The sequence below is a fragment of the Ranitomeya imitator genome, chromosome 1, assembly GCF_032444005.1.
Source record: "Ranitomeya imitator isolate aRanImi1 chromosome 1, aRanImi1.pri, whole genome shotgun sequence".
Classification (NCBI taxonomy): domain Eukaryota; kingdom Metazoa; phylum Chordata; class Amphibia; order Anura; family Dendrobatidae; genus Ranitomeya; species Ranitomeya imitator.
The window spans coordinates 515,759,799-515,780,237 of NC_091282.1; the positions used below are offsets into that span (position 1 = coordinate 515,759,799).

The 20,439-nt window shown below is 41.0% G+C and overlaps 1 protein-coding gene across 1 annotated transcript in view; it reads left to right on the forward strand.

Annotated features, from left to right (window-relative positions):
• Positions 1-9,460, forward strand: part of GRIN3A (glutamate ionotropic receptor NMDA type subunit 3A) — a 930,574-nt gene extending 921,114 nt beyond the window's left edge. Inside the window, exon 10 of the mRNA XM_069766589.1 lies at positions 8,540-9,460. Coding sequence (XP_069622690.1) covers positions 8,540-8,873 — 334 coding nt within the window. The 3' untranslated portion in view covers positions 8,874-9,460. The remainder of the gene's footprint in view (positions 1-8,539) is intronic.
• Positions 9,461-20,439: the final 10,979 nt, after the last annotated feature.

Here is a 20,439-nt window from a genome sequence, read left to right on the forward strand (position 1 = left end):
CCTTTCTTGCAGCTGTTTATTAATTTGCAGTCTCTAAAGTCTCAGCTGCTCTACCTCTCCTAGGCGCGCAAAGCAATATTCCAGGAGCCTTCAGATATTCTCAAGGCTCTCTATTGATCCTACAACAAAGAATAGAACCATCCCATCTTCACCAGCTACCTGGGTTTCGTCATCATTCAGAATCCTCACTCTCGCCACACCGTACTTATCTATGATTTCCTGCATTACTCTCCCAAGTCTCCCAATAACTTTTCTCACCAGATTTCTGGGTAATTGAATGATGTCCTCCATCAGTTCCAACTGTCTTTGAGCTTGCTTTGCATGCTCCAGACATCGAGCAGCTTCCTCATTCCTCAACAGGATCCTCCATTTCGTGCGAAAACAATGTAGGTGCATGTCACACAGGATAGCCACCCGCTTCATCAAGACTTTCCTAGTCGACAGTATAAATAACTGCTTACACTCTAGTGCCCAGTTCACACTACATGCTTCCACCGCCTTCCTAAAATCTTCATGCACTGCCTCACTGGCACAGGCTTCTTGCACGTCCTTGGGTACCTCTACTATGCACTTGAAGAGAGAAGTCTCATCCTTTTCATGAACGGATGGCTCCTGCTTTGCCTTGACATTTCCATCAAGTCATCAACCACGACTGGGGGATTGTCTTGTTCAGCTTTTAGCGCAAGCTCTCCCTGAGTGGTCACAGACTTACAACGGCAGTGTCAGAGTAGTAAAGAGGCGGAGCTGGAAATGCCCATTTTGGCAAGGGGTCTGGAAGAGTGTGAAACTCAAAGTTGAAGACTTTGCAAACATCTCTCTGGTGGGAGTCTATATCTGGAGAGTAGATGAGAATATCATCCAGATAGACTACGACCGAGATGGAGAGCATGTCTCGGAAGATATCATTCACAAAGTCTTGGAAAGAGGCAGGAGCATTACAGAGGTATTCATAGTGCCCGTCCCTGGTGTTAAATGCCGTCTTCCTTTCGTCCCCCTCACGGATGCGAATCAGGTTGCAAGCACCCCGCAGTTCAAATTTAGTAAATACCCTTGCTCCCCGCAACTTATTGAATAGCTCTGATATCAGAGGCAGAGGGTATTTGTTCTTAACGGTGATGGCGTTAAGACCCCTGTGATCAATGCATGGATGTAGTTCTCCGTTCTTCTTCTACACGAAGAAGAACCCAGCCCCTGCAGGTGAAACTGACTTCCTAGTGAATCCTCTTGCCAAATTCTCCTGGATATATTGGGACATTGCCTCCGTCTCCAGGAGAGATAGGGGATAGATTCGACCCCGGGGAGGCTATGCACCAGGCAAGAGGTCATTAGGACAGTCATTGGGGTGGTAAGGCGGAAGGGTCTCCGCCACCCTCTTGGAGAATATATCCGCATAGGGCCAATAGTGCTTGGGGAGAGAGGAAAGATATGTGGGTACTTCAGTAGTAGCAACCTGAACGCACTCTTTCAGACATCTACCCTCACAAGATTCACTCCATCCCAAAATTCTCCCTGTGGACCACTCTATATGTGGGGAGTGGTAAGGTAACCAGGGTATCCCAAGCAGGATCTCGTCTATCCCCTCGGGAATGACCAGTAAAGAAATAATCTCCTGATGAGGTGGCAACATAGAAAGAGTAAATGGGATGCCCTTGTGATGTTTTGTCTGTGAGGGCAGTGACGACCCATTCACCACTCTTACGGTCACTGGTTTGGCGAGCATCACTAGAGGTATTGCGTGTCGTTGGGCGAAGGCAGAATACATGAAGTTGCCCTCTGCCCCAGAATCCACACAAAGCTCTACCGTATGAGTGGATGGGCCTATAATAATTGTCCCCTTGAAGGACAGTTTGAAGGAAAACATCGCCGTGTCTAGTGTACCTCCTACTACTACCACTAGACGCTGATGTTTTCCAGACCGCTGGGGACATTTCCTAGCATAATGTCCAGACTGCTGGCATACAGGGCAGACCTTGGGTGCACGAGCGGTCCGGGACACAGACCCCTCCCGTGACACCTTTATGGCCTCAGATGGCTCGGATGCCTGGACTGGAGATTCCAGAGGTTTGGTGAAGGAAGGAGCCAGGCAAAACATCTGCCTACACTGGGGTCGCTCCACCCTTCGCTCATTAAAAGGAAGGTCGATGCGGGTAGATATTGCTATTAGCTCCTCCAGTGTGGCAGGAATCTCCCTAGTGGCCAAAGTGTCCTTCACATGGTCAGCTAGTCCCCTCCAGAACACAGGGATAAGGACTTTATCTGACCAGTCCAGCTCAGCTGTCAATGTCTGGAAGTGGATAGCAAAATGACTGACCATGGAAGAACCCTGTATCAATGGTCAAAGAAAAAGAGAAACACACATCCCCACTGCCCATATGTCAAACCCAACGACCATGTAACACCATCGGTCTGACACCAATGAAAGTGGTATCGGCTGTGTATGTCTCCCACACCTTAAACACAGGGGTGCTGCTGCCAGAAAATACGTGTAGAGTCCAATATGAAAAATAGAAAAAAGTAGGCGCGCACTTACCCTGTTGCGGTGAATATCACTTTATTTGGACATAATAACAAACGAAAAGCAGGGAGGGATAGAGTCAGCTACGGACAACGGCCGTTTCGTGCTCCACGGCACTTCAACGGGTCCTCCCGTTGAAGTTGAGACCCGTTGGAGTGTCCAAATAAAGTGATATTTACCGCAACAGGGTAAGTCCGCGCCTACTTTTTTCTATTTTTCATATTGAACCCTGTATCAATGCCAGCAGTTGGTGGAGCGCCGAATCATGTGTGACACGAGGTCCCAAAAAGAACTGTTTCAGAGTGTCAAGGAATCTTGGAGCACTCTGCACCACATGGTCATCACGCTCCCACAGCAGCGTTGCCCACTCCAATGCCCGGCCCAACAGAAGGGATATAATAAATCCCACTCTAGCCCATTCCATGGGAAAACATGCAGCCAGGAGCTCAAAATGTATGGCACACTGGCTCACGAGTCCCCGACACAGCTTACTGTCGCCAGCAAACTTTTCCGGCAATGGGAGACGGGATAATGTCGGAGCAGGAGTGGCAGTAGACAAACTCAATGCAGCCACGCTAGCAGCCTGAACAGCTAATGTGGTAACATTCACAGCTGAGGTTGTACGCTCGAGAGCCGCCAACCTGCCCTCCAGCTGCTGGATGTACCACTGCAGTCGCTGCTCGTCCGTCATTACTAGCAAGACCTTGGCGCTAGTATATTTTGGCTGGCAGAACGCACTGAGTAAAAGTAATGATGTTAAAGGTGAATTCGCAGCCCGGGGTCCACCGTGCATGAGTGGAACCTGCTGCTAGTTAATAGCGGCACTTTATGGCGGTACTGTGCCAGAATAGATTCTGGTTCTGTCACCCGGTCTGTATAGGAGCGAACTCTGTTGCTTCACAGAGACGCAGGGAATAAAGGTAACGCTGTGCCCTGTTAGCAGTCACAGGGTGCAGCAAATGGATACTAGTGGGATCCCTGCAATTCACCCCCACTATGCTGGTGATTGATCCCGTCTGACCCTCGGTGGCTTTTGAGCCCGTGCCTGATGATGCCTTGAGTCAGATGCTGGGATCAAGTCGGAGTTCCCACCCTACACTGACGGATTGTCAGGAGAAACTGGAGATAGCCACACAGAGTGCGTACAACACCGCACTGGTGGTCACTGCTGGTTAGATGCAGTATAGATTGTGCCTGGTGCTGGATGGCACTATCTGACGCTAGACAGCTCCAACATTCTCAAACATTCATCCACTCTAGGGATTGGAATGAATCGGAGCTTTCACCAGAACAGGCATACAGCCACACACACACAATTACTGATTTATACTAGTGCATGGCTGTGCAGCCATTCAAACCTTTTATGGAGGAAGCTTTCCAGGACCTTCCTAGTGGTCCAATAAGAGCTGCTACAGAACCTGAGCATGTGACCCCCGACCTTCAATGAGAGGTCGTCACTTGGGCATGCTCAGTAGAGGAAAAGCAGGACTTAGTGCCAGGAGTGTCTGCTCGCTGCTGATCAGTGCTGGCTGCAATGGCTGAACCTGGAAGATCAGCAGTAACCAAGCGCACAGTATCTGCCTGAGCCAGATGCTCGGACCAACGTCTCTGCTGAGCAGGCTACACTGTGGCTGGAGAAGAATGCAGTGCAGGTGGTTCGAGATTCCCCCTGTGCAGCGGTGGGAACTCGACACCTAACATAAGGCTTTATTTCTTCTGGAAACATTAAGGTTGTAAACTGACTTGATATGAAATGAACAATTTTTCTTAAAACAGATATTATCCATTAGGTAAACCTCTGCTCCGAGCCAGGGCCATATATTTTAAACCCGTGGATAATAGTCATAAATATTTTCTGTGGTTAAATCAGACTTACTTCTATTTAGTATCCATTCTTCAAACGTGTAATACAATCTCCTATTACTTTCTCTTACAGTGGCTTGAGAAAGTGAAAATCCAGGTTGTGAGGAAGCAAGACAGGAAAAATGCCACGAGGAGGAAATACTGTTTTTGTTTAGGGTTTGCATCAGTTCATGTAAAGAACATGCCTGCAACTGTGAACATTTGGTTTTCTTTTTTTTTAGTGATGCAAGCAGCAAACAGGACAAAATAACTGAAAACTTCACTGTGCATAACTATTCACCCCCTAAAGTCAGTACGTTGTAGAGCCTCCTTTAGTGGCAATTACAGCTGCAATCCACTTTGGATAAGTGTCTATGAGCTTTCCATTTGTTGACACCAGGATTTTTGCCCACTCATCAAGGTAAAACTGTTCCAGCTTCTTCAAGTTAGATGGTTTTCTCTGGTGAACAGCAATCTTCAAGTTTGACCACTGATTTTTAATTGGATTATGGTCTGGGCTTTGACTAGGTCACTCCAAAGCAGTTACACATTGAAATAAGTATTTGATACAATAGAAAAACAGAACTAAATGTTTGATCTTTGTTTGCAATTACAAAGGTTGGATGATTCCTGTAGTTTTTGACAAAGTTTGCACACACTGCAGCAGGGATTTTGGCCCACTCCTACATACAAATCTTCTCCAGATCTTTCAGGTTTCAGGGCTGTCACAGGGCAACGTTGAATTTCAGCTCTCTCTAAAGATTTTCTATTGGGTTCAGGTCTGGAGACTGGCTAGGCCACTGCAGGATCTTGAAATGCTTCTTACTGAGGCACTCCTTAGTTGTCCTGACTGGGTGATTTGGGTCATTGTCATGCTGGGAGATCTAGCCATGACCCGTCTTCAATGGCTTTTGCTTTTAGTGAGGGAAGGAGGCAGTTGGCCAAAATCTCAAGATACATGACCCCATTTATTCTTCCTTCAATATGGTGCAGTCATCCTGTCCCCTTTGCAGAAAAACAGCAACAAAGTATGATGTTGCCCTCATTATGCTTCACAGCTGGGATGGTGTTCTTGGGGTTGCATTGACCTTTTTTCTTCCTCCAATCAAGGCAAGTGGAGATAATGCCAAAAAGTTCTATTGTGGCCTCATCTGACCACAAGACCTTCTCCCATGCCTCCTCTGGATCATCCAGATGGTCATTGGTGAACTTCAAACGGGCCTAGACATGTGCTGACCCGAGTAGGGGGACCTTGCGTGCCCTGCAGGATTTTCATTTATGACAGCCTAGTGTGTTACCAACGATAATGTTTGAGACTGTGGTCCCAGCTCTGTTCAGGTCATTGACCAGGTCACGCTGTGTAGTTTTGGGCTGATTCCTGACCTTTCTCAGAATCATCCTCACCCCACGAGGCAAGATCTTGCATGGAGCACCAGACCGAGGAAGATTGACAGTCATCTTGTGTTCCTTCCATTTTACAATTATTGTGCCAACAGTTATTGCCTTCTCACCAAACTACGTACCTATTGTCCTGTAGCCCATCTCAGCCTTGTGCAGGTCAACAGTTTTGTGTCTGGTGTCCTTAGACAGCTCTTTGGTTTTGGTCATGGTGGAGAGGTTGGAGTGTGATTGATTGAGTGTGTGGACAGGTGTCTTTTATACAGGTAATGAGTGCATGTAATGAATTCAGAGTAGGAGGGCTTCTTAAAGAAAAACTAACAGGTCGGTGAGAGCCAGAGATTTTGCTGGTTGGTAGGTGAACACATTTTAAGTGAACCTACGATGAAAATTACAGACCTCTCCATTTTTTGCAGGTGGGAAAACTTGCAAAATAGGCAGTGTATCAAATACTTATTTTCCCGACTATTTGTTATACTGCCTCCTTCAGGGTCAGTTACATTTCTCCTGTCTTCTTTATGATGATGCATACTTTACCTTTTTTAACTAAGATGAACCGAATCCCATTACAGAAGGCACATGGCACTTTTAAAACATCATAATTTCCACAGAACTTGGAAAGCTAAAATTTTATTTTTCTATTTCTGCTAAACTTTTAAACGACCATTAATTTTTGTGGCTGTGATAAATGGGCTTCATTTTTGCTCGTTGCACCCTGGGATCATGATCATTTTGTATACAGAAGGAAAACGTTCATTTTCACTCTTATCTAATGTCTTTTCCTCTCCTGCATTAACCTCTCCGCCATCTTAATAGAACGAGACAATAGTATATTGTTAGAAGCAATCTTCCTTTCTGGCTTTCCCATTGCCTAATTTGGCTTCAATAGCTATCTGTAACACAAAATATAGGTTAATTACAAAGCAGACAACACTTTAGATGTGAACAGTCATATGTAACGCATGATTACTTTTCAATTAAATGCACCATTTACTCTATATACTTCGTATCCCTATTTACATATAGAATAAGTAACAGCCACTAAGTGAACAGAAAAAAATACGCACTCCCAACGGTACCGCCAGCACTGCATACATTTATTCTAATGCACAAATATATGCAGAATTTTAAAAAATCTGTCCTGGTGTTGTGCCTGCATTTTCTGCTGATATTTAAGTGCACTTTAATACATGCATTGTATGCTAAATATATGTTTTGTAATCGATTAAAAATGTTGCATCGTTTAGCTTTTATGGGTGTTTGTTTCCCTGCACCTACATGGCTGGCTGCAGAATGAGTATTCTAAGAATCCCTCAGTGAACTCATACTGTAGGGAGTTCAAACTCTTTTACCTGTCTTTTACGGAGCTCTCAGTTGATTAAAGAACAGGGACAAAAGTAGAACTTAAATTTAATGTGATCATCATGAATCAACTGAGAGAAGATCAATAAAATCATCTTAATCCGTTCCTGACATTCACTGTATGGCACAAGTCAAGAGTAGGTATATTCAATTTTTTTCTTAATTTCATCTCACTTTTTTGCCTTCTTGCTAGCACGTTATGTGGTAAAATAAATGTCAATCTCATTCCGCAAAAATGAAGATCTCATACATCTAGGTGGAGAAAAAAAAATATGGTTTTTGGAAGAAGGGAAAGAAAAAAAATGAAAATTAGAAAACGGAAATTGGCCATGGTGGGAAGGGGTTAAAGTTTGAAACTTGGTCAGAATGTGCTCCCCGTCAGATTCTTAGATAACTCGGTCGGGAGCCATAAACAGACATTGTATGTTCTCTCCGTGTTTGCGTGGGTTTCCTCCGGGTTCTCCGGTTTCCTCCCACATTCCAAAGACATACTGATAGGGAATCTAGACTGTGAGCCCCATCGGGGACAGTGATGATAATGTGTGCAAACTGTAAAGCGCTGCGGAATATGTTAGCGCTATATAAAATAAAGATTATTATAATGCAAAACAGTGGCTCTAGGAGACAAACTCTGCAAAAATGTTAATGAATTCAAATATTATTTTATCCCCAAAATACATGCAATTAGTTGAAAAAAAGCCCCCAAATGTGTCCATATCCTTTAATTCTGCCATTGTACTGCATGTGCTGCTATCAAGTCCTAGTCTAATCGTGTTAGGTATCATATGCTCTGTGAGTTACCTGTCAGCAGGTACAAACTGAAGGAAGACTGTACTGCCACTCCTCATGTAGAATTCAGGCGCTTTTGGAGGGTAGCATGCATCACAAGACAAGGCTGGGAAATGATTTCCTCTGCTGCCGGAGTAATATATGATTCTAGTTTTCAAGAAATTCCATCTGGATTTAATAGCCAATTTTCTAGCATTTTTTGATAGTCGGAGTAACAGAGTTGCAACTATGTCTGTTTAAAGGGATGATTTTTGCTATGAGAGCAACATTACATAGGGGAATAATTCCTGATTCCATCAATGTGTCACTTACTGGGTTGTGTTTTGCTGTTTCAATACAATCAGTGATTTATCAGCAGGAGAATATCCCTACAGGACAACTGGCCTCGTGCCTACTAGTCCCAACAAGCCCCAGCTCTGATTGGCAGCTTTCTGTGTACACTGTATAGTGACAGAAAGCTGCTAATTAGTGGTATGGGCAACAACTGCTGTACCCAGTAAACTAAGTGATACATCACTCAAATCAGGGTTTCCGTCCCTTAATGCTGCTGCTCTTAGATTATATAGCACCAATCTTCTGCCAGATTGTCTTTAATAGCTACCATCTAATAACATTTTATGTAATTACTTCCAGGTGCAACGCCGGAAACAGTCAGCCTCGTGTATGGAATACTGCCAACCAAAGCAGCTGTAACAGGAGAAAGTATATTCTCAAAGAAGCACATAACGAATTAAGTTTCAGACATCAGCAGGATTTGCCTTTGCCGCAGTTGAGGAGAGAGACTCCAAAATCGCTTACCACAAATGGTAAGGCTGAATCCCTAAACTTATCTCGAAATTCGGTTGTGCAGGAACTGACCGAACTGGAAAAACAGATCCAGGTTATTAAGCAAGACTTGCAAATAGCCATGAACAGAAAAAACGAACTGGAAGAGTTCCAGAGGAAAAACAGGACTGCTGAATCTTAAAAGCAGCTTCCACGTCTTAACATGGGACATGGGACATTGACGGCAAAAGTCTTGACTGTGACTTAACCTGTGTAGTCACCGGACATGCGGAAATGGACTGGACGACATGATACGAAGATTTCTTTACTTCTGATGAGATTGATTTGTCTTTTTTGTAAGATTCAACTTGTATTTCTTTAGTCCGTGTGAACTGTTATCAATATGAAAACGTGCCCTTGGAGTCTTTTAAAACTCAGAAATAAACTTGCCCTCATATCCCCTCCATGGTATTAAATGAAGGTTTTCACTTCTGAGCCCCTCAGTGTGCAGTAATAAAACTAAAATGGTTTTGAATGATCTCCACTATGTCCTTTGCTAGTATTTTTAACTTTTATGAAGGAAATTTGCATTTAATGTGTATCTGTGAAATTGAAATTTCAGCAGTTTGAGGCTAGTGGAGAATGAGGGTGAAAAATTAATTGCTCATCCACACTGTAATGGACTTCATAAGGAAGCAAAGCATCATGTTTGATGAATCCGAAAACTGATTACCTTTTTGAAGAGGTCAGTGAAAGACAATAAAAAAAAAAAGATTTTATGTTTATTGGACTTTGTGGGTATTTTTGAAGAGTTCTCGGAAAGAAACTTGATGATTGATGACTGTATTCGAAAACATGAGCAAAGTTAGGAAAGAGCGACTGAAAGTTGATAGGCACAAAATGTGGAGAAAAAGAATTAATTTCATTTCTAAATCGCTTTATATTTTACATGCTGACACTCATTCAATCTTGACAAAGGAATACCTAATAGCATTGCATTGCAGGATGGTTAGAACTTTGTCCCTTTCACAAATTAATCATGTAATGATTTTCATATTTGTAGTCATCTCAAACATGCAGCAACAAATTAATCAGGAGCCAGCATATGAGATTTAGATATTCTTTACTTTCAATAGAATCAAAAAGGTTCTAATTTAATGCAAAGATAAAAAGAGGGATAAAAACCTTTGATCCAAATGTGATATTGCTCTTCTATAAATCCCGTCTAAAGTCTGATCTTGGCATGTAAATTTGTTGGCTTAACAATGTCAAAATAGAAAAGCTCGAGATGGATGCCAAGTCTTAAAAAACGTGAAAAAATATGTATACAAAAATGTCCTCTCTAGAAGACCCCGAAAGTCTCTTAGCAAGCTGCAAAAGCAGATTTCTTTATTGGCACAGAGTGAGACCTTTTTTCCAAGACTCCTTCATATTTGGATGGAGATCGGTAAATAAATACACAAATCCAAACACAAGTAAATTATGAGGCTCACAAGAAGTGTACATAATCCAAATAATCCAATAAACCAAGTATAAAACCATCTATGCTTAAAATCAACCGATAGCAGTTTTATCCAGGAACTAATCTAGTTTTGCCAGCACCCGGTGCAAGAAATCAGATTGACGAAGCCTGATATATAAAGCTTGATTGGTTTGAATTGTTGTCATGTGACTGCAATTTGCATACTAGAAAACCAATAAAAGATGGACACACGAGCTAAAATGAACAATTTTATTAAAGACAAAAATCTAAAAGAGTATATAAATACAACAATACAGACAACAGTAAAACAGATGCAATGAAAAAAGAAAGGCAACACTAGTGCCACACACAAACACAATAGTCAGGTAAGCCGTACAAGGGATACATATGTGTATATCTATAAATGACCCAAATGGGTGAACTGGTTACTCCACATGCGAACAAATCATATTGAATAATTGTGCCAATAACTAATAGGGCATAGGAGCGGCCACACCAACAATAGAAGGCTCCATGACGTCACACATCTATTAGGAGGTTCAAAGTATAGACGTACAAGCAAATGATTTAAAAGAATCCTAGTACCGTGAGGAACCCCATACAGCCTATTAGAAATGTACAACCCCTTCTCTTCATTGAGAGAATCAAAAAGAGAAGCAAACTAGCACATGACCGAAGTATGAAAATCTTATATATCTTGTAATATGTGAAGGAACCTGCAAGAAGAACCAAATCCTGACAGTATACAGTATACACTGTTAGAATTTGGTATACTACAGTTCATAATTTATTAAATAATGATTCTAACAAATAAAACTGCAGTAACTCTTAACTTGTCAGAGGTCACAACACTTTATTAACATAGCCATGAATCACGTTATGTGACAGGTTATTGATTGTTACATGTGTACAGGATCAGAAACAATAACAGTACATGAAAACCTAAGACAAAAATGCGTATGGGGTGCTCACAGTAAATATCGGTGCTCAGGAAAAAATAACAATCTCAAACAATACGATGAACTCCGGCACTCAGAAAAAATAGTTCATTTGATTCTTTACTAGTGATAATCAATTATTATCATCCTCAACAAAATTCATATTGTGATGCCACAAATGATGCAGATATGATGGTTGTTTCACAGACAATTTATACACAACGTTTCGGCTTTTGAGACTTTCACTTTGGATTGCAGCCAGGCTCCACGTCCCGGACTTCACTTGGCTCTTTCAGCCTTTCAACCCTGCAGGCGTTGCCGATCAGATGCTCATTTCCAGTGGGATGCCGTATTATCTCCCCATAGAGGGATCCATATACTAAAGCACAGATATTACTTGAGAAAGGCGTAACAAGCCGAAACGTTGTGTATAAATTGTTGAGTACATGAAAACATCACAAGAATCACTATCAGTAAAGAAATACAGCAACACAACCATCAACATTACATGAATACATCAACAGAACCACTAAAACAGCAGAAATTCAGCATTATAATCACCATCAGTACATGAATACACCAACAGAACAATTATTAGAACATGAGTACACCACAATAAACACTATCAGCACATAAATACAGGAACAGAACCACCAACATTATAGAAATACTGCACCACAACAACTAATAGTACAATAATACATCACCAGAAGCACCATCATACAGGAAAACAACACCAGAAACACCACTAGCACACAAATATATCAATTGCAATGGCAGATCAGCCCCATATATGATTGTTTCTCATCAACATACAACTCCAGGTATGTCCTTAACAATGGTCTGTGAACCACTTTACTGATGGGATGTAGCCAGTAAAACAAACAAACCTTTATAACCAGGCATCTAATGTATGACATCCTCTCTGATTGGACTCCTATCTTGTTTAGATGCCTTGATGACCTTTCACATCCACAACTTTTCTTTACAGACTTCCATTTTGTTTGGTATTCTGCAGCATATCCTGGTATGACACAATTAAAAATTACAGTATCATTATAGTGTACATGGGAATGGTGATAATGGAAAGCTTGGAGTTTGCTACAAGCCTCCTAATTTAGCTGTACGGGTAGATGATGAAATGCTGCAACACATTAAAAAGGCAGCAAATAATAAAAGGGTCCTTATTATGGGGATTTTAACCCCTTTCTGAAATCAGATGGGATAGTACGATGATGTCAGAAGCACCGCTTTGAGGTGTGCTCTGGCGGTGAATCCACCTCAAAGCCACGACATGTCAGCTGTTGAAAATAGGTGCAGTCGGAATCACAATCTGCACATGCCTATTAACTAGTTAAATGCTGCTGTCAAACTCTGACAGCAGCACTTAACGCACGCTTCTGGCTATCGAGCTGGAAATACACGCATGGCAACCAGAGGTCTCCTTGAGACCTCTATGGTTGTTGATGCCAGATTGCTATTAGCGCCACCCTGTGGTCGGCGCTCATGGCAATGCTGTAATTCAACTGCATAGAGGCGTTCTGAGCATCGCCTCTATGAAGCAGAGGTGATCAAGTTATGGCAGCTTCTAGCCTCCCATGGAGGCTATTGAAGCATGCCAAAAGTAAATAAAAATGTTTAAAAATATGAAAAAAATAAAAAAAATAAAAGTTCAAATCACTCCCCTTTCACCCCATTCAAAATAAAACAATAAAAATAAAATAAAAAATACACATATTTGATATTGTCGCATTCAGAATTGCCCATCAATAAAAAAGCCAGAATTACGTTTTTTGGTTGCCACAACATTGCATTAAAATGCAATAATGGGAGATCAAAAGATCTGAACAAAAGTGGTATAAATATGTCAGCTCGGCAAGACAAAAATAATCCCTCACCCAACTCGAGAACACGAAAAATGGAGATGCTACTGGTATCAAAATATTGTGCAATTTTTTAAAAAATAATTTAGCAAATTTAGGATTTTTTTTCTCCACTTAGGTAAAAAAGAACCTAGACATATGTGGTGTCTATGAATTTGTAATGACCTGGAGAATCATAATGACAGGTCAGTTTTAGCAACTAGAGAACCTAGCAATAAAGCCAAACAAAAAACTAGTGTGAGATTGCACTTATTTTGCAATTTTGCCGCACTTTGAATTTTTTCCCATTTTGAATACATGACATGCTAAAACCAATGATGTTGTTCAAAAGTACAACTTGTCCCCCAAACATAATCCCTCACATGGCCATATTGACAGAAAAATAAAAAAGTTATGGCTCTGGAAAAAGGGAAGCGAAAAACGAAAGTGCAAAACTGAAAAAGAATCGGTCATGAAGGGGTTAACTATCCAGACATTCAATGAGATATTTCAAAATATGTAAGCACAAGACAATTACCTATGTCAGCTAGTAGATGAAATAACCAGGGCAGATAATCTGCTGGATCCGGTCCTGTCAAACAGACCAGATGTAATTTCCCATCTACAGGACAGGGGGCATTTGGGATGCATTGACCATAATATGGTAAGTTGTAATGTAATATTCAGTAAAACATTTCACAGGTAAAAATCAAAATCCTGGATTTTTAGGAAAACTTATTTCAGCAAATTAAGGGAAGCGTTTAATTGTGTAGACTGGGACTATGTCATGGTAACTGGAGATACTGAACATAAATGTTGCATGTTTAAGGATATACTACTAGAATCCTGTAGAAAACCTATACCCCCCGGTAAATAAAATGTCTGAATAAATAATGAATAAAAAGAAACCATTACAGATAAATAAGACAGTATAAAGTTTAATAAGTCAAAAACAAATAGCATTCAAAAGGCTTGAAGGCTGAGAATAAGGAAATAGCATTTCAGGAGTATAAAGATCTCCAGAAGAAATGTAAAAAATAAACCAAGCTAACAAAGTTACCTACAGAGAAAAAAATTGCCACAACATTGAATTAAATTAGAACTTTTTTTTATAAATATATAAATGCCAAAAAAAAATGGTACTGATTCCCTAAAAGATGATAACGACAAGATAATTACAGAGGACAAAGAAAAGGCTGTGATATTAAACAGGCACTTTTCATCTATAGTCACCAATAAACTGACTGTTCAAGGGATCATTCAAAAAGGCAAAAACCTAAGTTCACCACTTGTCATAACTAGTATAACAAAATAAGAAGTACAGAGCAAATTAAACATTCACAAATCCCCTAGCCCAGATAGCATTCATCCAAGGATATTGAGCGAATTTACAAACCAATGTATCTCATATACTTGTAACAGGGATGTTGCCACATGATCGGAGGATGGCTAATGTGGTACTGATATTTAAGAAAGGTAAGAAGGTGAATCTAGGTAACTACCGACCGGTAAGTCTGACATGAGAAGTGTGCAAAGTTTTTAGGTGCATCATAAGAGATGACCTTCAGAAATATACTGCAGAGAATAATATAATAACTAACCTGCAGCACTGATTGATGAAAGATAAGTCATATCTAACCAACAAGTTGGGTTTCTATGAGGAGGTAACTGCAAATCTGGATGTTGGTAATGCAGCTGATGTGGTTTATCTGGAATTTGCAAAGGCATTTGATACTATACCACATAACAGCCTTATACTGAAGCAACAGAAGCAGGGACTAGGGAAAACTTTATACAGATGGGTAATGAATTGGCTAAAAGACAGGAAAAAAAGAGTCATTGTAAGGCCGGCGTCACACTAGCGACTTTTATGGACATATGAGTGCATAAAATACGTTCGTAAAACACGCATTACACACGGCCCAATTATTCTCTATGCCCCAGCTCCTATCTGCCGTATTTTACTGATCCGTATTATACGGCTTTCTACGGCCGTAGAAAATCGCAGCATGCTGCGTTTGTCACCGTATTGCGCAAAAAAATCGCCAATGAATGTCTATGGAAGCCAGAAAAATACGGATTACACACGGACCAGCAGTGTGGCTTGCGAGAAATACGCAGCGGTGTTAGAGAGAAAAGTCGGCAATTCAGTGCGGTGTACAGTAAAATCACACTGACAGCTTACAATAGAATAGGTAGAATAAATGTGTACACATAGAATAGGTATATATATATATATATATATATACATATATATATATATATATATATGTATATATATATATGTCAGTGAGACACATATATGTATATATATTAATATTTCATACTGCGCTAGATAGCTTAAAAGCCGGTAATTCAATTGCCGGCTTTTGCTATCTCCTTCCTAAACCCGACATGATATGAGACATGGTTTACATACAGTAAACCATCTCCTATCCCCATTTTTTTGCATATTCCACACTACTAATGTTAGTAGTGTGTATGTGCAAAATTTGGGCGCTCTAGCTATTAAATTTAAGGGTTAAATGGTGGAAAAAATTAACGTAGGCTCCCACGCAATTTTCTCCGCCAGAGTAGTAAAGCCAGTGACTGAGGGTAGATATTAATAGCCTGGAGAGGGTGCACGGTTTTTGGCCCCCCCTTTGGCTAAAAACATCTGCCCCCAGCCACCCCAGAAAAAGCACATCTGGAAGATGCGCCTATTCTGGCACTTGGCCACTCTCTTCCCATTCCCATGTAGCGGTGGGATATGGGGTAATGAAGGGTTAATGTCACCTTGCTATTGTAAGGTGACATTAAGCCAGATTAATAATGGAGAGGCGTCAATTATGACACCTATCCATTATTAATCCAATAGTCTGAAATGGTTAAAAAAAGCAAACACATTATTAAAAAGTCTTTTAATGAAATAAAAACACATGTTGTTTTAATATTTTATTATTCTGGTAATCCACCTGAAGACCCTCGCTCTGTGACAAAGAAAAAATAATAAACCAACATTATCCATACCTTCCGAGGATCTGTCACGTCCCACGATGTAAATCCATCTGAAAGGGTTATTTTTTTTACAGCCAGGAGCACTGCTATAATGCAGCTATGCTCCTGACTGTAAAACCCCAGCGAATGAATGGAAACTAGGTCAATGACCTGTAGTTACCTTCATTCGCGGTGAGGCACCCTCTGCTGGTTGTCCTCATATGAACTCGAGCCTTGGAACTTTTCTGATTTTTTCCCACGCTCGAAGAACATCCAGCAGAGGGCGCCTCACCGCGAATTAAGGTAACTACAGCTCATTGACCTAGTTTCCATTCATTCGCTTATATTATATTCTTTACAATCTTGTGATGTTTGTTATACTCGCTGCACGTTACTTATACCCTGTATGACCAGTGCCGCTTTCATTCACTTTCCTTTTCATAGTTATACATGCAGGATGTTTCCTATTCACTGTATAAAGAGGAGTGTGGGGAGACACAGGATATTTGAAAAGCAAGGCCCTTATCTCATCTTAGAGTCACCAAACAGCAATTTTCAAATAGACCAATTAGGTGATCCTAGAATTATGAGCCTATGATCAGGACTTTAAAAAGCTGGGTGACATAAAATAAGTTGTTCACATGTGGTGACTAACTAGTGTGCTGGTTTGAGCCATAATTAATTTCTCCTTCCCTCAAGGAAACAGAAGATAACCGTAGACGGAAACGTTTAGATATTACTACTATTTCTCCCTTTTTATTTTATAACTGCTTTGCATATTTGTGGGTTGCTTTATTTTTTTACCTTTTTATATCTTTTATTGTAAGTATTGTATATTTTCATTTTAACCCCAACCCTAACCTGTGTGGGCCTGTCGGGGGTCTGTGCGGGCTGCCGGGGGGTCTGTGCGGGCCTGTCGGGGACTCTGTGCGGGCCTGTCGGGGGTCTGTGCAGGCCTGTCGGGGGTCTGTGTGGGTCTCTCGGGGGTCTGTGCGGGCCTCTCGGGGGTCTTTGTGTGTGTGTGCAGGCATTGTCCGATGGGACTACAAGTCCCATCGGGCTATGCCTGCTACAATGACAGTGATTGACACATTAGCCAATGATGGGACAGTAGTAGTCCCATCATCCGGCTAATGTGTTGAATGTAAAAAAAACCCACAAACATACATACAACATACTACTGTACCTACATACAGCATACATACTACATACATACTACATACAACATACTACATACATACAACACACATACAACATACTACATACATACTACATACATACATACTACATACAATGCATTCATACATTACATACAATACATACATATAACATAGAGTACATATTCACCATCACTTGTCACTTTGATCCCCGAAGCCAGTGTCACCGGTAAAAAATATTAAAATAACAAACAAACAATATACTCCCTGATCCACAGAAATCCACGAGTGTCCCACGAAGATCTCCCGTGAAGAGCAGCAGCATCAGCTGATGCGACCGCTCTCTAGGGGCTCCAGGAATACAATCACTGGAGGGATGTATCCTTCCACACTGTATTCCTCCACCAGTGTAAAAATTAGTCCCTAGTCTCACTTTTGGCACTGCTATGTGAGAAAGTTCCCACGCAGCAATGGCATAAAGTGAAACCAGTGAACTACAGTAACCTCTCAGTGATGCACTGCAGGAGCCATTGTCTCCTGTCAGTGTGTCACTGAAGGTCCCATAGAGCACTGAAATCACTTGATGTCACTGTTCTATAGGGGAGATCGTCGTGAGACACTCGTTATTAATTGGACTGCGTCGGACAGAGAGTATACGGTTTATTATGTAATTAACCCCTTATTAATAATAATAATATATAATAATAATAATTTTTATTTATATAGCGCCAACATATTCCGCAGCGCTTTACAAATTATAGAGGGGACTTGTACAGACAATAGACATTACAGCATAACAGAAATACAGTTCAAAACAGATACCAGGAGGAATAAGGGCCCTGCTCGCACGCTTACAGACTATGAGGAAAAGGGGAGACACGAGAAGTGGATGATAACAATTGCTTTAGTTATTCGGACCAGCCATAGTGTAAGGCTCGGGTGTTCATGTAAAGCTGCATGATGCATTATTACCCCATATCCCACAGCTACTCGAGAGTTGGAAGAGAGGGGCTAAGTGCCAGAATTGGCGCATCTTACAGATGTGTCACTTCTAGGGTGGCTGAGGACTGGTATTTGTAGTGGGGGGGCAATATCCATGGCCCCTCTCTAGGCTATGAATATTATTATCCAAAACAATAGCCTAAAAATAAGGCACTTCCAAATTTCAACAATTATCAAACAATAGAACCACAGCGGAAGCTTAGATGCCAATAAAAAACTACATTTTATTAATAGTACAATTAAAAATTCTATTAGAGTCCAATTACAGTCAGTGGAGATACATGAGACAGAATTATACTGTCTGCTGAGGAAAATACATATAATACCTAATATAAATCATATGATCCCAAATAAATACATATAAAACCCACAAGAATCAATAAGGCATGAGTGTTACACAGTACATCTATATATAAAGGCCAGAAGTGTGCCATAAAAGGAGAAATGCCTAAGGGAGTATGGGCTGAATTAATATGCCTAAGAGAGCAATGGCTACTGAAGAGTGTCACAGATACCAAGGGTTAAATCAAGTGTATGTTGGCAGACAAAGCTAGCCTAACACATAAGGTATATAAACCTAAAGGATCCCTGAATGATACAGGTAGGAATGTATTTACCTATAGCAGCAGACCAGTAGATGGACCCCGACACGTGTTTCGCGTTTAAGCTTCAAGTGAAGTTCGAGCCGGCGTTGTCTGTGCGAGCGCCATTACAAACCGCTGCCACCACTGTCATTTAGCCGCTATATAAACCCATGTACTGGCCACTGTTGTTGAGACTATCCCCCTGGACGAAGCTTAAACGCGAAACACGTGTCGGGGTCCATCTACTGGTCTGCTGCTATAGGTAAATACATTCCTACCTGTATCATTCAGGGATCCTTTAGGTTCATATACCTTATGTGTTAGGCTAGCTTTGTCTGCCAACATACGCTTTATTTAACCCTTGGTATCTGTGACACTCTTCAGTAGCCATTGCTCTCTTAGGCATATTAATTCAGCCCATATCCCCTTAGGCATTTCTTTTTCTTTTTCTATGGCATATTTATGGTCCTTATAATATAGATGTACTGTGTAACACTCATGCCTTATTGACCCCTGTGGATATATATTTGCACTTTAGCACAACATGCACTTTTTGGCTACTATGTGAATAGATACAGTCGTATCATTCAGGGATTTTTTAGGTTCATATACCTTATGTGTTAGGCTAGCTTTGTCTGCCAACATACATTTGATTTAACCCTTGGTATCCGTGACATTTGTCAGCAGCCATTGCTCTCGTAGGCATATTAATCCAGCTCATATCCCTTAGGCATTTCTCCTTTTATGGCACACTTCTGGCCTTTATATATAGATTTACTGTGTAACACTCATGCCTTATTGATTCTTGTGGGTTTTATATGTATTTATTTGGGATCATATGATTTATATCAGGTATTATATGTATTTTCCTCAGCAGACAGTATAATTCTGTCTCATGTATCTCCACTGACTGTAATTGGACTCTAATAGAATTTTTAATTGTACTATTAATAAAATTTAGTTTTTTATTGGCATCTAAGCTTCCGCTGTGGTTCTATTGTTTGATAGCTATGAATATTAGCCTGAAGCTGTCTGCATAACCTTTCTGGCTATAAAATATAGGGGGACCCCCACATCATTTTGTTTGGAGGGTACGCCTATTTTAATAGCCAGTAAAGGCTACGCAGACAGCTGCGGGCTGATATTCATAGCCTGGGAGGGGCCATGGGTATTACCCCCTTCCCAGGCTGCAAATATTTTTCCCTGGCCATCAGCTTTCCTCCTCTGGCGCAGAAAATTGCGTGGGAGCCCACACCATTTTTTCCGTTTTTTTTTTTATTGTTTTTTTTTTTTTTTTTTTTTGGGGGGGGGCGTTTTTAGTCATTTAGAAAACACCACAATGTAAAATAGGTGTTTTAGGAATTCTGATTTTTTATCCCCATTGACTTCAATGAGGATCAGAAATCGGAATTCCCATTCGCCGATTTTCAAGTGTGATCGGACCGATCCTTTCCGATCCGATTTTTAGGGTGATCGATCAACCCTAGTAGAAGCACGTTAAGAAATAGGGGTGTGATTTACGCTCACTTTATAGCCTAAACCAAAGGTTGAGCATTAGATTGAGTGGAAATAAATTAACCCTTGCATGTGCACCCCACGTTATCTGTGAGGAGATCTAATTCATATGTATGAATATAGGAGTGTAAATACTCCAAAAAACAAAACTTTACACAAGGCTAAGGTATCATTAACCCCTTAATCCCATATGACGTACTATCCCGTCGAGGTGACCTGGGACTTAAATCCCAGTGACAGGATAGTAAGCC